The sequence below is a fragment of the Leptopilina boulardi genome, unplaced genomic scaffold (assembly GCF_019393585.1).
Source record: "Leptopilina boulardi isolate dan_hultmark-lab unplaced genomic scaffold, ZJU_Lbou_2.1 LbouV2_162, whole genome shotgun sequence".
NCBI lineage: Eukaryota > Metazoa > Arthropoda > Insecta > Hymenoptera > Figitidae > Leptopilina > Leptopilina boulardi.
Genome location: NW_026137710.1, coordinates 2,911,149 through 2,925,580, shown reverse-complemented (window position 1 = coordinate 2,925,580; position 14,432 = coordinate 2,911,149). Strand labels below are relative to the sequence as shown.

At 29.7% G+C, this 14,432-nt stretch overlaps 1 protein-coding gene across 1 annotated transcript in view; it reads left to right on the top strand.

The window, feature by feature from the left end:
• The window catches only part of LOC127276978 (uncharacterized), a 99,003-nt gene that overhangs the window by 51,569 nt on the left and 33,002 nt on the right, over window positions 1–14,432 (top strand). Inside the window, exon 3 of the mRNA XM_051297738.1 lies at window positions 7,450–7,648. Within this exon, the coding sequence (XP_051153695.1) occupies window positions 7,450–7,648 (199 nt within the window). The remainder of the gene's footprint in view (window positions 1–7,449; window positions 7,649–14,432) is intronic.

Genomic DNA, 14,432 nt, shown 5'->3' with positions numbered 1-14,432 from the left:
TGACTAACTTCAGTCTTAATTTCATAAAGAAAATCTCTTAAATCGGTAACTTTGAACTCATTGGTTAACAGTTTCAAGTAATAAAAGAACAAAAACGTAGAAACAATAGTAATGCGTAGATAATTATAAGAATTTTTTAAAATACTGCTCCAGTCTACTGTGCAGAAACTTCTGCAAACAAAATTCAGATACTCTAATAAACTTAATGCTTATTGCTTCCTCGATTTTTTTAAACGAATCCCGTCCCATAAAAAGTCTCTAAAAAAGTAAAAATTATGTAATTATTTAATTTGATAAGGTAAAAAAAAGTATTAAACGACTTACTTCAAAATAGGCTTTGCACTGCACAAGTCAACAGCAACTTCTTCTTGGGTCGAGCTTCTTAAGTCGCTTTCTGTGAAAATTTTGTAGACATACTGTTGAATAAAATTCCACATGTACATATTGACAGATGGATAACCCGCATTTAGAACTTGGTATATTTTGAAGAGGCAGTCCAATGCTTGTACGGGACCTGTCATTAGGTATCTTACACCGTCTACATAAATTGAAATAGAATCCGGAATATGTGAGGCGCTGCCAATTGAAACAATGAATTGTTGGAGTGTATCTCCACGTTTTCCAACAATGTGTTTTCTTCGACTTATTGCTTCACTCAGATCACTTAAATTCTATAAAATAAAAATTAAAAACATTTGCAATTCCAAAAATAAATATTGAAATTTTTAATTTAACACATTTTACCTCAACTCTAAGGTAAAACGATTCTACATCTGACGACCTGAAGTTTTTCTTTTCAATTTTATTTCTTACTGGACATCCACTGAACAGTCGAGGTAAATATTCCAGTACAAGTGCATCTACTAATAAAATGTAATAATATAAATATAATTGTAAAAAATTTAATTGTAATATTATTACTTTTAAAAATTGAATTTTCAACTACTGAAATTATAAATAAAAATATATTATAAACAGTAAAGAATATTAAACAAAGAAATTGCAAACAACTTAATATTGAAGTATTCGTTGTTAAAAATGGAATATCACGTACCATTTACTGATTGAAGTACATCTTCTTTAAAGAATTTCTTTTCAACAGCAATCTTCAAGATTGCAATTGACAAATGTTGCCAAACTGAATATATAGTTCTTTGATGATTTGGATATTTTATATTAAAATCAAGTAATAATAATTGACATCCAAATTGTGCTTTCAAAGCAGGAATCAACTCGAAGTATTCGTAATTGCTATGATTCTGCAAAAAATTCATTTGCTCCCCTCTGCAAAGCAGCCAGTTATCCTTTTGTTCTTCGTAAGTATCAACATTACTTTTCAAATATTTGTAAGCGGTTACAGAAAATTCATTTGTTGTGAAGCTGAGCTCTATTAATAAATAAAATGTAAAATATATGTAATCTTGTAAAATATAATAAACAATGTCTCAAACTAAGTATTCATTTTTCTTGAAACTTGTCTTAATATTCAAATTAAAAATTATTAATAATTAAATACACACCATCACTGACATCTTTGGTGTAATAATCTCTTTCATCGTTTTCTTCGGTAAAACCTTGTAGGGCTCTCTGCAAAATGTGATATCTATTCCATAACTTCCCTTCGTTATAAGTTCTGCAACTACTTTTTGTTTTATCCTTGGAAGGAATATAGTAAATAGAAGCCATCTCATTCGGATAATTTGCTACTTTCTCATCAGCGACTTTTTGGAAGTATATTTTATCAATCCTAAACATGAAATAGTATATATATTTTTCCAAATGTACATATCATTTGGCATTAATAAGTCTCGTAACTACTTTTAACTACAATATTGAAAATTTTAATTAATTATTTCAATAATATTTTTAAACAAGTATTCAACAACAGATCGAACTAAATGTTTCCTTAATTTTTTATTTAATATTTCTCCAGATTTGAGGGCGATTCTGCCATCGGAATTTGTCGCGAGATATGCTTTTAAACCCTAAAAATTAGTGTTGAAATTTAGCTGAATTACATTAAAAAATTTTATTAAGAAATGGTTTTTATTTACATTGGGAAATAATGAGTTTGCCAATAATGCGTTCGAAAAATTAACGTCATCCTCGATTTCAAATGAGTTTATATTTTCATTTCCCGAAGAATTAAAATTAAATGATGAAGCAATCCCAACTTCTTCACTGAGAAAAAATTGGACGAACAGTTGCCTTGCTAGTGGTAGAGCGGCGCTACTTTCGTTCTTGTGAACATCTAAACCATATTTGGGCGACACGTTCGCCCAAAACAAAGTAGAAATGCTTTTCCAAGATTTGGGATGGAATTTGATTTAAAAAAGGAAACGATTCATGAGTATATGTAATTTAGCATTACTGTACTTATACACATTGTGAATTATGCATATTTTAACATTAAAACTGAAATCTTACATCACAATTAAAGTTTTTGTATTAAATTACAAATAGATTGTTAACTTCTTCCATATTAATATAAATAGATAAATTTTAAAAATGAAATATCAATTTGAATATATTAATATCAATATCAAAATACTAATGTTAAATAATAATTAAAATATTTTAATAAATCAATTTAAATAGTTTATTTTTATTAATTTTAATTTATATTTAGAAAAAGTAAACTTGCAATTTATAGGTTAGGTGTGCACTCGAAACCCAAAAACCCGATTTTCACTAAAAAAATCGATCTATTTTTTACAGTATAATTTATAATTATTAAAAAAAAGCTCTCGTAGTTATCTGGGGAAGTACACTACCGTCGGAAATTGTGCGAACTCTGCTTTTTCAACAACTATAAAACTGTTCAAATCTTCAAAAATATTAAAACTAAAATTTTTTCTTTTTATTTCATAAAAGCTAATAAAAGTCTGAAAGAAATGACATCTTGACAAAGAGAATATGTTAATTTTTCAATTAGATATCTAAGAAAAACATAATTTTCAATGTTTTTACTATTTTTTTATTTCTCTGGCAAAAACTAATATTTTTAAACGTTCTTGGGCTTATTGGAATTGTATTTTGTTATAAAATTTAAATTATTTAAAACAATTTATGTCCACATTCTTTCCTAGCGTATGCAAACCTTGAAAGTTGGCTAAAAAAAAGTCAAAAAATTAAAGTTAAATTTTGCAACAAAATGTAATGTTTAAAAATCAATTAAATAGATCATCTTAAATTTCTCTGATTTATGTAAGTAAGTTTAAGATTTACATATTTTACTGTTCATTTTTTGTCATTTAAATATTAATCATAATTTTTTGACTTTTTTAAGCCAACTTTCACGGTGTGTATACGCTAGGGAAGAATGTGGACATGAATTGTTTTTAATAATTTGAATTGTATAATAAAATATGATTCCAATAAGCCCAAGAACATTTAAAAATATTAATTTTTGCCAGATAAATAAAAAAAATAGTTAAAACATTGAAAATTGGGTTTTAGATATCTATAATTGAAACAAGAAGAGGTGAACATTTATATTACATAAATGTGATGTTCATTTCACGAACATTATGTTTCCTCGCAGAAAATATTTAATTTAATTTACATTAAAAAAATATTTATAATACTTTTAATTAAATTTATTTCAATTTCGATTTTGCATTTCCTGAAGAAGTTTTTGTTAATTCTTAAATTTTTCTCTGAATTTTCACTGTAAAAAGAAAGTACTAAAATAGTATCGATTATAGGTATCAAAATAGAACCAAATAACAATTTAGTACGTAAAGTAGGTATTAAAGTAATACCTACTTTTTTTGAAAATATTCATGCATATTGTTCAACCAAAATTTTTTCAACAAATTGACCTGAAACTGGTTATTCAGGGGTTTCCAGGGTCGCTGATTACGAATCCGATGTTAGTTTTCCAAAATTCAATATGGCGGACGAAATTTTAAAAATGTTATACAATTCCATTGAAAATGGGTACTCGGGGGTTTACTTGAGTAATATATATTATTCTTATCATTCTAATACTTCATGACAAAATGTAACGTGAAAATTCTAATACATGAAAGTACTTATTTTTATCCCGATTCTCTCCGCGTGGAGGTATGGTTATAGATTACACAGCCCCACAAAAAAAGGTGTCGTGCGCGGCAGACCAGACTAGTCATTTCCTATGTATTTTGACGCGCTGAACACGAATCCGAAGTCCGTTTTGCTCCATCACGTCAGGATTTTTTTCTAACCTCCAAAAACCTGTCGGATTTTGAGAGGTAGGCTATTTTTTTTTAAAAATTGATGGATTTACTTCAAACTTGGTATATAGGGGTTTTTTGGGTCGCTGATGACGAATTTGAAGTTAGATTTTCAAAATTCAAAATGGCGGCTCCAATATGGTGGACTAATTTTGTAAAAATTGATGGATTTACTTCAAACTTGGTATCTAGGGGTTTTTTGGGTCGCTGATTACGAATCTGAAGTTAGATTTTCAAAACTAGAAATGAAAATTCTTATATACATAAGTAAGGTATTCACGTCTTTTTAGGGAACGTCCATAAACTACGTTACCAATTTTTCAACTTTTTAGACCCCCTCCCCCCCCCCTTCTTTGACAACTTTACATACAATTTTATAAGTTTTAACATTAAGCGTAGGTTTAGCCCGGACCCCCTCCCCCCCCCTAAATTGGTAACGTAGTTTATGGACGTTCCCTTATGGTAGCGCACTCTTTTTGTCCTCAAAGGATCTGTGTAATGGTTTTCTTTATAAATTGGTGCCTCCAGGTACAATATCCCTTTTCAGCATCCAACAGTAGTCGGCCATCATATTTACATCCCATCTTCCTTGATAACGACGCTCAAATTCTTTAAGATCTTGATGAAATCGTTCTCCTTGTTCTTCACTGTAATCTCCCAAATTTTCAGGGAATTGATCGCGATGCGAGTCTAAGTAATGCAACTTTATGCTCATTAAGCATCCTAACTTATCAAAGTTTTTAATCATATCACTAACTATTTGCTCCTAATTTTCACTCTTGTGATTACCCAGAAAATTTCCGACAACTGCTTTGAAACTAAGCCATGCGGCTTTCTCCTTTTTATTCATCTTGGTGATAAATTGCTCATCTTTTAATAATTTGCGAATACGTGGTCCGTCGAAAACCCCTTCTTTTAGTTTCGTATCAGAGATTTCTCGAAACTTTTGTTCCAGGTATTTGAAACAGTTTCCTTTTTTATCTAAGGCTTTGACAAACTGTTTAATTGCTCCTAGTTTCGTGTGTAAGGGCGGAATTATCACCTTTGAAGGGTCGATTAGGGGATTTTCTATTATATTTTTTGAACCTGGTTCGAAAGAATTCCTTTTTGGCCATTGTTTTTTAATGTAGTGATTTGCTCGATCTCTACTGTCCCACAAACACAGGAAACATGGTGTTTTTGTAAAACCTGATTGTTGTCCAAGTAGTATGCTTAAAATCTTGAAATCTCCACAAATTTGCCAGTTGTGTTCTCGGTATCTAATTTTATCCAAAACTAGTTTCATATATTCATAGTTTTCTTTCATTTCTGTTGAATGCGCTATTGGAATTAGGGCCATATTGGCCATATTGGAGCCGCCATTTTAAATTTTGAAAATCAAACTTTAGATTCGTAATCAGCGACCCAAAAAATCCCTAGATACCAAGTTTGAAGTAAATCCATCAATTTAAAAAAAAATAGCCTACCTCTCAAAATCCGTCAGGTTTTTTGAGGTTAGAAAAAAATCCTGACGTGATGGAGCAAAACGGACTTCGGATTCGTGTTCAGCGCGTCAAAATACATAGGAAATGACTAGTCTAGGCTGCCGCGAACGACACTTTTTTTTGTGGGGCTGTGTTATCTTATAAATTTAGCTAATAAACTAGATTTGTCTTTAGAACATTTTTTAATTTTTTTGGGTACTATCATGGCAATAAATTGAATAAAAACTTGTTTAAAAAATATAGGACACACCTAAAGATACAAACAATACAAAAGATAGAGCGTAAAAAGTTCGACCAATGCTAAACATTGTGCGAAAAAATTATGTCATTTGAAGTTTTATCAATGTGAATATAGTTTAATGAACTGAAACTTCTATATATGATATCGGATTCATAACACAGCCTCACAAAAAAAATGTCGGGGTTCCGCGATCAGAGTACCATACTCCCATGTATTTTGGACCGCTGAACACGAATTTGAAGTCCATTTTGCTCCTGGGGGTCTGAATTTCTTCCTAACCTCAAAAAACGTATCAAATTTTTGGTGGTATAAAATTTTATAAAAAAAATTCTTGGACTTATATGAAACTTGGTATCTAGGGGTTTTTGAGGTTGCTGATTACGAATCTGAAGTCAGATTTTTAAAATTCAAAATGTCGGATCCAATATGGCAGAGGAATTTTTAAAAATTCATTGAATTCGCTTGAAACTTATTATTCGGGGTTTTCGAGGTCGCTGATTACGAATCTGAAGTCAGATTTTCAAAATGGCGGACCTAATATGACGGACAAAATTTAAAAAATTAAACATATATGCTTGAAAATCGTTACTCGGGGGGTTTTCAAGGTCCTTGATTACGAATCTGAAATCAGATTTTTAAAATGGCCGATCTAATATGGCGGTTAAATATTTTGAAAATTAGTAATTTCTTTTAGAAATTTTCTTAAATATTGGTATATTTTCATGAAATTTGTTACTTGGAGGTATGTATATTGCATGCGACGTGCTATTTAAGAACTACATACTACGAATAGAACTTTAGTCCATAGTAGTGAAATAACTTCTTATTTGTGTCTGCATCCAGGGCACCTCCACGTGGTGACGGTGGGTAACGGAGTTTGTCCGCTATCCGGCTAAGTCTCTAAATAACGGCTTTGATGCCATCACAACGGTTCCACATGTATTGGAAATAAGTTTCTATTATTTTATGTATAAACTTTCGACTTTGAATTAGGTTATGTTTACATTTTGATTTAGATATATTAAAAGTCTTTAACAATGAAACTTATCTTTTTGTAATTGAATGATAGCTTCACGTGATTGCACTATTTAAAAAAATCTATATTTTGAGTTATAAAATAAGATTTTTTTAATATTATTTATTTTTAAATATAATCGGGTTCCACTTTCATTTATGTACGGTCTGCAAATTCAGACACTCACGTTCTCACACGAAGCTAATTTACTAACACAAGCATATCCACTTTTTCTATTGGCTGTTTCCTCAAAAAGGACTCTAAACGACATTTCGTAACAGATAACCGGTAAAGGGTTAATTGATTTGCGCAACTCGACTTAAAAGACAGCACGATTTACGTAATATAGATCGGGATGTCAATCAACAGGCATGTGAAACTTCTCTTAAATTCTAAACAATTACTAAAATTTAAAACTGATTTTATGGAAGTTTGTAAAAATAAATCTCAAAAAAGTAATTATTGATTTAAGTTATTCTTTATTACTTTCAGTTTAAGAGTAAAGACATAGATAAATGGTCACAAAAATGGTGTGGCACAATGAATCGTCAAAAAAGTGAATCAGAAATATCAAATCAATATTATTCAGAATTTGACCCTCAAGGAAAGCTAGAAACTTATATTTTTATTTCTGATGAGCCAATAATAAATGAAGATCTCAAGTTGTCCATCGTCTACACTCCGAATATCAGTAAGTATAAGACTGTATTTTATAACATTAAAAAATGTTGCAAAACACTCACAATTTAATAAAATTTTACATTTTTAAAATCCGATGTCAAGTTTTATATTGTGACGTCTGTAACATTGTAAAATTGATAATTTTAAAATTTACAAATATAAAATATTCTCAGTTTTAATATTTGCATCTGTCAAAAGATTATATTGGATGAGCGTTATGACGATCTAATAAATTGCATCAAACCAATTAAAATATTTTTTTTTATTTAAGGGGGAGACCTCTGAGGTCTCTTTTGAACCTGTTTTTCATAAATTTTTTTAAGACACAGGAATAAAGTAAACAAAATTTGGTTTTGAGGACTTTACACTGCAAAAAGAAGTATCTTATTTTAAGATGTTTTGGTAGCGTTTTTAAGACATTAAGATGTTAAAGATATCTTGATGTCTTGAAAACGCTACCAAAACATCTTAAAATAAGATACTTCTTTTTGCAGTGTATTTGTTAACTTTTTAAGTTTACGAAAATATATTTATACTTAAAAAAAGTTTCAATTTGTTGCCTATAGAGGCCGCTAAATCAACAAAATTGTTCATAAAAATTGTTTAAACAATTACAAATAATTAATTTATAATAACTATTAAACTGATAATTACTTTTGCATCTCAAATACAAATAAATGGGGAATAATCGCCTATTCTAAAAAGTTTCGCTAGTTTTAAGGAGGAAAAAAAACTTTTTCAACTTTAACATTAAATAAATAATTGAAAATTTTTTTTCAACAAAAAAAAATCAAAGACATAATGTAGAATTTTATGATCTTTAAAACATGACCAAGAACGTCAAAATCGGTTGAAATTTGTAGGCTTTATGTTAATTTGTCTACGGCCGTGTTATTCATCCCACTGTGGCGGCGTAGCACGTAGTTGGCGGAGCGCGATCACAAATACCTATATTAATAACTTTTGACCTAATGCAATATACTAACTTTTCTTTTTTTTGAAATACTCGTGATAAAATAGGAAATCATAATTGACAAGAAAAATACGAAATTAGGCGCAGAAGTTTATTTTATTTTTATTTGTTTATAATAATTGTTGCTATTTTGAACAAATTATGGAGAAAATCAAACCAATTTTTTTTGTTTGAAAGCATGATTATTGTATATTACTCATACCAAATTTTAGCAAGATTCATCAAGTAGAACCGTAGAAAAGTACTAATTGGATGCTTAAAAATTGTTTAAACAATAACTCTTAAAAAAATTAAAACTTTGCCAAACAACTTTAGGATCTTATTTTGATTCGAAAATACTATAAAATTATTGATATGACATATAAAAATCTCGCCATCGAAAAATTAGTGGCTCATTTCAGAAATTTTGAGCCAATTATATCTTAGTATATAAACCCCGCATATATACGAGTGTCCGGAGTTAGCCTTTTGTCCGAAGTTATTTGCTTTGACGGTACTCTAAAGCATTAGTAAATGACGATAAAAAAAAACTTTGGCCGAAGTCAATGCCTGCACCGTATAATTGGCCTTCTACATTAATACTGGCTTCATCTTTAGCCTTTCGAGCGGCTGTTATCTGAAAAGTACGTAATTGTAACCCGGGTAAAAGAGAAAGTAGCCGATAACGCTAACAAGCACTCGAAGCGCTCTTGAACACCTTCTGCAGATTTCTATTTTTTCACATAAAATAACTTCGAAATCGCTTTTGATGATATAATTTCTATTCTACAAATCATAAAGTATCGTTTAAACAGACAAAAATCGATTTTTTTCGGGTCAAAGGTGTCACTCCCCCTTAAGAAGAGTATCCAACATCAATTCCTTTTCCTTCTAATCCACTAATCAATCATCATTCGAGAAAAGAAGATTATTTTTTTTGTCAATTATTAACTAACAATAATTAAACCGCTGGATTCTACACGGAAAAAACAAACTAACTATTTTAGCACCAAACTGCTTTATCCTTTATTAGTATGCAATTTCGTTTACCTATTAAAGTATGAAATAATGCTTTTTTAGTTTAAAGTAAGTCCATACTAAATAAGTATAATGGTTATACTCTTTTAGTAATAGTGACGTACTTTAAAAGCATAAAGTTGATGCCTGCGAAGTACGACATATATTCTACCTAAAATAGCAAGAGCTTCTTCCTTTTTGGTGTATAAATTCTTGCAACCTGCGTTTTGGCCACGCCTCCTTCTCCTTCCAACCATTGATATATCGATATAGGCCAAAACGCAGGTTGCAAGAATTTATACACCAAAAAGGAAGAAGCTCTTGCTATTTTAGGTAGAATATATGTCGTACTTCGCAGGCATCAACTTTATGCTTTTAAAGTACGTCACTATTACTAAAAGAGTATAACCATTATACTTATTTAGTATGGACTTACTTTAAACTAAAAAAGCATTATTTCATACTTTAATAGGTAAACGAAATTGCATACTAATAAAGGATAAAGCAGTTTGGTGCTAAAATAGTTAGTTTGTTTTTTCCGTGTAGAAGGGCACGTAAATTTTTTCGGCCGAAAAACGAAGTCCTCTGGACACTCAAAATTCATTTTTCGAATTTTAATATTTTTAGAGCATATTCTTATACAGAATTCGATTGCGCATCTTTTTTTCTTAATAAAAAACTTTTTATCTTTTTCCGTTTTCGAAATATAAGAGAAAAACTGTTTTTTTAAAAAAGAAAATTTTCATTGTTTTTTTTACTTCAACTCGCAACAGCTCAGATAATTTTACGAATTTCTCAATAAAACAAAGAGGAAAATACGTTTTATTATATTCTACGAGTGGCTAAAAAAATTGTTTTGATTAAAAATTAAAGAGTAATTAATTTTATTAATGAGACATTGCAAAATTCATTTTGTTATTAATTGTTCAATTGCATTGTAACTTTCCAGAAAATTTCTTTGTACCTTAATGAACAACTTTCTCACTGGAAGTTTATTGCTGCTGAAAATTTGTGGAACTTCCCCGCATTGAGAAAATTGCACTTCACGAATTTTGCAATGTCTCATTAATAAAATTAATTACAGTAAAACCCCGTTTATCCGAGCTCGCTTTATCCGAGGTCTCGATTATCCGAGGTGGTGTCCCAGTAGGAATTATCCGCATTATCCGAATCTAGTCCGCGTCATCCGAGTTATTTTTAATTTTAGTTTTTTATAAATATGAGTTTATTTTTAATAAATGCAAATTGTTTAAATTATTACAGAATATTTACAATATTATTTTCCCGTTTGTATTAAATAATAATTGTTTAAACAATAATAATGTTAAATTGTAATAAATATTTAACAATTCGGATTATCCGAGTTTCCGCTTTATCCGAGGTAGGTCCGGTCCACATTAGCTCGGATAACCGGAGTCCTACTGTACTCTTTAATTTTTAATCAAAACAATTTTTTTTTTAGTCACTCGTAGAATATAACAACACGTATTTTCGTTTTTGTTTCATTGAGAAATTCGTAAAATTGTCAGAGCTGTCGCGAGTTGAAGTAAAAAAACAATGACATTGTTGTGAAAGGGTGTATTTTTAAGTGCAAAAGGCGTTTTCTAGATTTTTTTCTGAAAAACATAGCCAATGATATGAAAAGGATTGTAACATGTGTTGCTTTTCCTATAACTAAAATCAAGCAAACATATTTAGAATTTTTGTGCCCTTTCGAGCCTGGTTTCCAAAAGGCAGTCGGAAGGGTCTTTTATGGTTTTATGGCTTTTCATTGAAAAATTAAAAATTGTTGGAATTTAAAAAAATAATTGTATAAATATTATATTTGCAATGTACAGGTTAAAACAATTATAACGGTATAAATTTTTTTGCAAATACTATAAGATTAGAGTTTGTACATATGTAAATCATGAAATTATATAACTTTTCCAAAAGCAAATTTTAATATTTAGACGTAAAAATTTATATCGTTGGAATCGTCAAAATCTGCAAATGGTAAATTTAATACTTAAAAAATTATTTCTTTGGATTTAAATATTTTTTATTTTTCCAAAGAATCCAATGCCGTTGGAATTTTTGAGCTATCTCTAAACGCATGTGCAGTAGATTAAAAAAAACTGTTTTTTTTTAAATTCAATTTTCAGGAAAGACAGCTGAAAAGCTATACTTTAAAATGGTTATACCTAAAATTTGCATATTTTGAGTTTTTAACCATTTTTATGCAAAATACTGAGCTAATTCAAATTTTTTCAAGGTTTCCTTACAGTATTTCCTTTTTTGTGCGCATGCGCAGTTATATAGACAAAAACTAAGCCCAAATTGAAAATCCTCGAAAAATTTCCAGTCAGTTATCTATATTGACACTTAATTTTTATTTATTCTAAACAAATTTTAACAGAAAAAACAAATACAAGTTATAATTAAGAGCATTACAAATATGAGACTATTTAAAAAATAGTTATTTATGATACAAGTGCGTTAAGTGAGTGATTATACGAGTGATGCAAACGTCACACGAGTATAATCAGATTTACGCACGTGTATCATACAACATTTTATGCAACACCCACCTCTAAAGTTAAGTACCTATTATGAAGAATTCCAACTCTCTATTAGAATAATTTCGATTGTATATAATTAAAAAAATCAATCGAAGATCAGGAAAAATATCATTAAGCAGAAGTGTATAAATTTAAAAGTAAAGTTCTTTTTTTAATTTTGTGGTTTTGTATGGTCTAAAACAATCCTTATATTATGTGAGAAAAATTTCGGTGCGTAAAGTAAATTTCAGTGCGTAAAGTAATATTTCAGTGCGTAAAGTAATATTTCAGTGCGTAAAGTAAATTTCAGTGCGTAAAGTGAATCACTTTACACACCGTTTGAAAAAGAGCTTCTTTACACACACTTTTCGGTGTGTAAAATTTAACTTTAGAGGTTAGTGTTGCAAAAAATAATTTTTTTTTAAATACTCTCATATTTGTAATGCTCTTAATTATAACTTGGGATATACTTCCGAAAAGGTCCCCCCTTTAAATTTAATAAAACATAGGTAGTCTTACGTATTTTGGTGCGTAGATTACGAAAATCGTAGTGAAAATTGGCGCAAATTTGAATATCATGGTAAAAACCGTAAAAAACACCATAAAATCATGATTTTTTGCGATTAGCTCGTAAAAAACAAAACATTTTGAAAAAAGTTTTAGACAAAAGTTGTAGATCTCAAAAAAACACACATTTTATGTTTTATGCTTTTTTTACCAAAAGTCATTATTTTTCGAGAAAAATGGTCCGAAAGTAATTTGCGGAAATTGTGGGGTGGAGTCAACAACAGCGGTAAATGCAAAATAGTAAACACGGCCTTCGGCCGCGTAAGATACTGCTCGCTTTTCTTTTTAAAAAAACCTTGGCGAAAGGGGGTGGATATGGCCGAAAGTATTTTGCGGAATTCGTTAGATCCTGAGTAATGGTGAATATGATACTATATACGAGTCAAATAATATGTCTAACCATGACTGCTGTATATGTTTTCATTATCATGGTGTTTTTCGTTTTTTGGATTTTTCTCAAAAAATAATGACTTTTGGTAAAAAAAGCATAAAACATAAAATGTGTGTTTTTTTGAGATCTACAACTTTTGTCTAAAACATTTTTCGAAATTTTGCAATTTTTACAAGTTAATAGCAAAAAACCATGATTTTATGGTGTTTTTTACGGTTTTTACCATGATAATCAAATTTGCGCCAATTTTCACTATGATTTTCGTAATCTATGCACCAAAATACGTAAGAATACTCGTGTTTTATTAAATTTAAAGGGGGTTACCTTTTCGGAAGTACACCCATAACTTGTATTTGTTTTTTCTGTTAAAATTTGTTAAGAATAAATAAAAATTAAGTGTCAATATAGATAACTGACTGAAAATTTTTCGAGAATTTTCAATTTGGGCTTAGTTTTTGTCTATATAACTGCGCATGCGCACAAAAAGGAAATACTGTAAGGAAACCTTGAAAAAATTTGAATTAGCTCAGTATTTTGCATAAAAATGGTTAAAAACTCAAAATATGCAAATTTTAGGTATAACCATTTTAAAGTATAGCTTTTCAGCTGTCTTTCCTGAAAATTAGAGCCAAATCGAAGTAGGTGTTTTTGAGTTGTGAATTGTTTTTAAAAAAACAGTTTTATTTACTCTACTGCGCATGCGTTTAGAGATAGCTAAAAAATTCCAACGGCATTGGATTCTTTGGAAAATTTCCCATCGATTAGTACCTTTCCAATTTTTTTTTTGACCAAAATTAACATTTTTTCGAGCAGAAATGGATTTTTCAATCTTCATTTAGAAAGATGTCACTTTTCACGAAATTAACGATTGTGAGTGTTCTTTATGAGATAGGGGCTTGAAACTTTGGTTAGTTGAGTATTTTTAGAGGTAGAATACGCCTAAAAAATTTGAGCCAAATCGATAACTTGTCACCGACAACTGTTTGTTTTACCCGTGGAATCCCTCTAAAATGGATAAAAAAAATTTAGTTGTTAATACACATGTTTCTTTAAATTTAAAAGAAATTGAAAGAGAAAGCTTATTTGCTGAAGCGGAAAATAATATACGCCTCCTTTTATAGTTTTCTGCGCGTAAAGGGCCCAAATTCGCCCTGAAAAATATCGATCTCTCCTGGAACAGAGTATAGAATCCAGCGGCTCAATTGTGAATTTATGTCGAGTTTAAAGATTCAATTGTTACCATTCATTTGTCTTTTTTTGTTGGTTGTCAATGAATTTCCTTGGACAATAATAAACAAAATCATTTTTTCATTGTAGATAGTGGAAT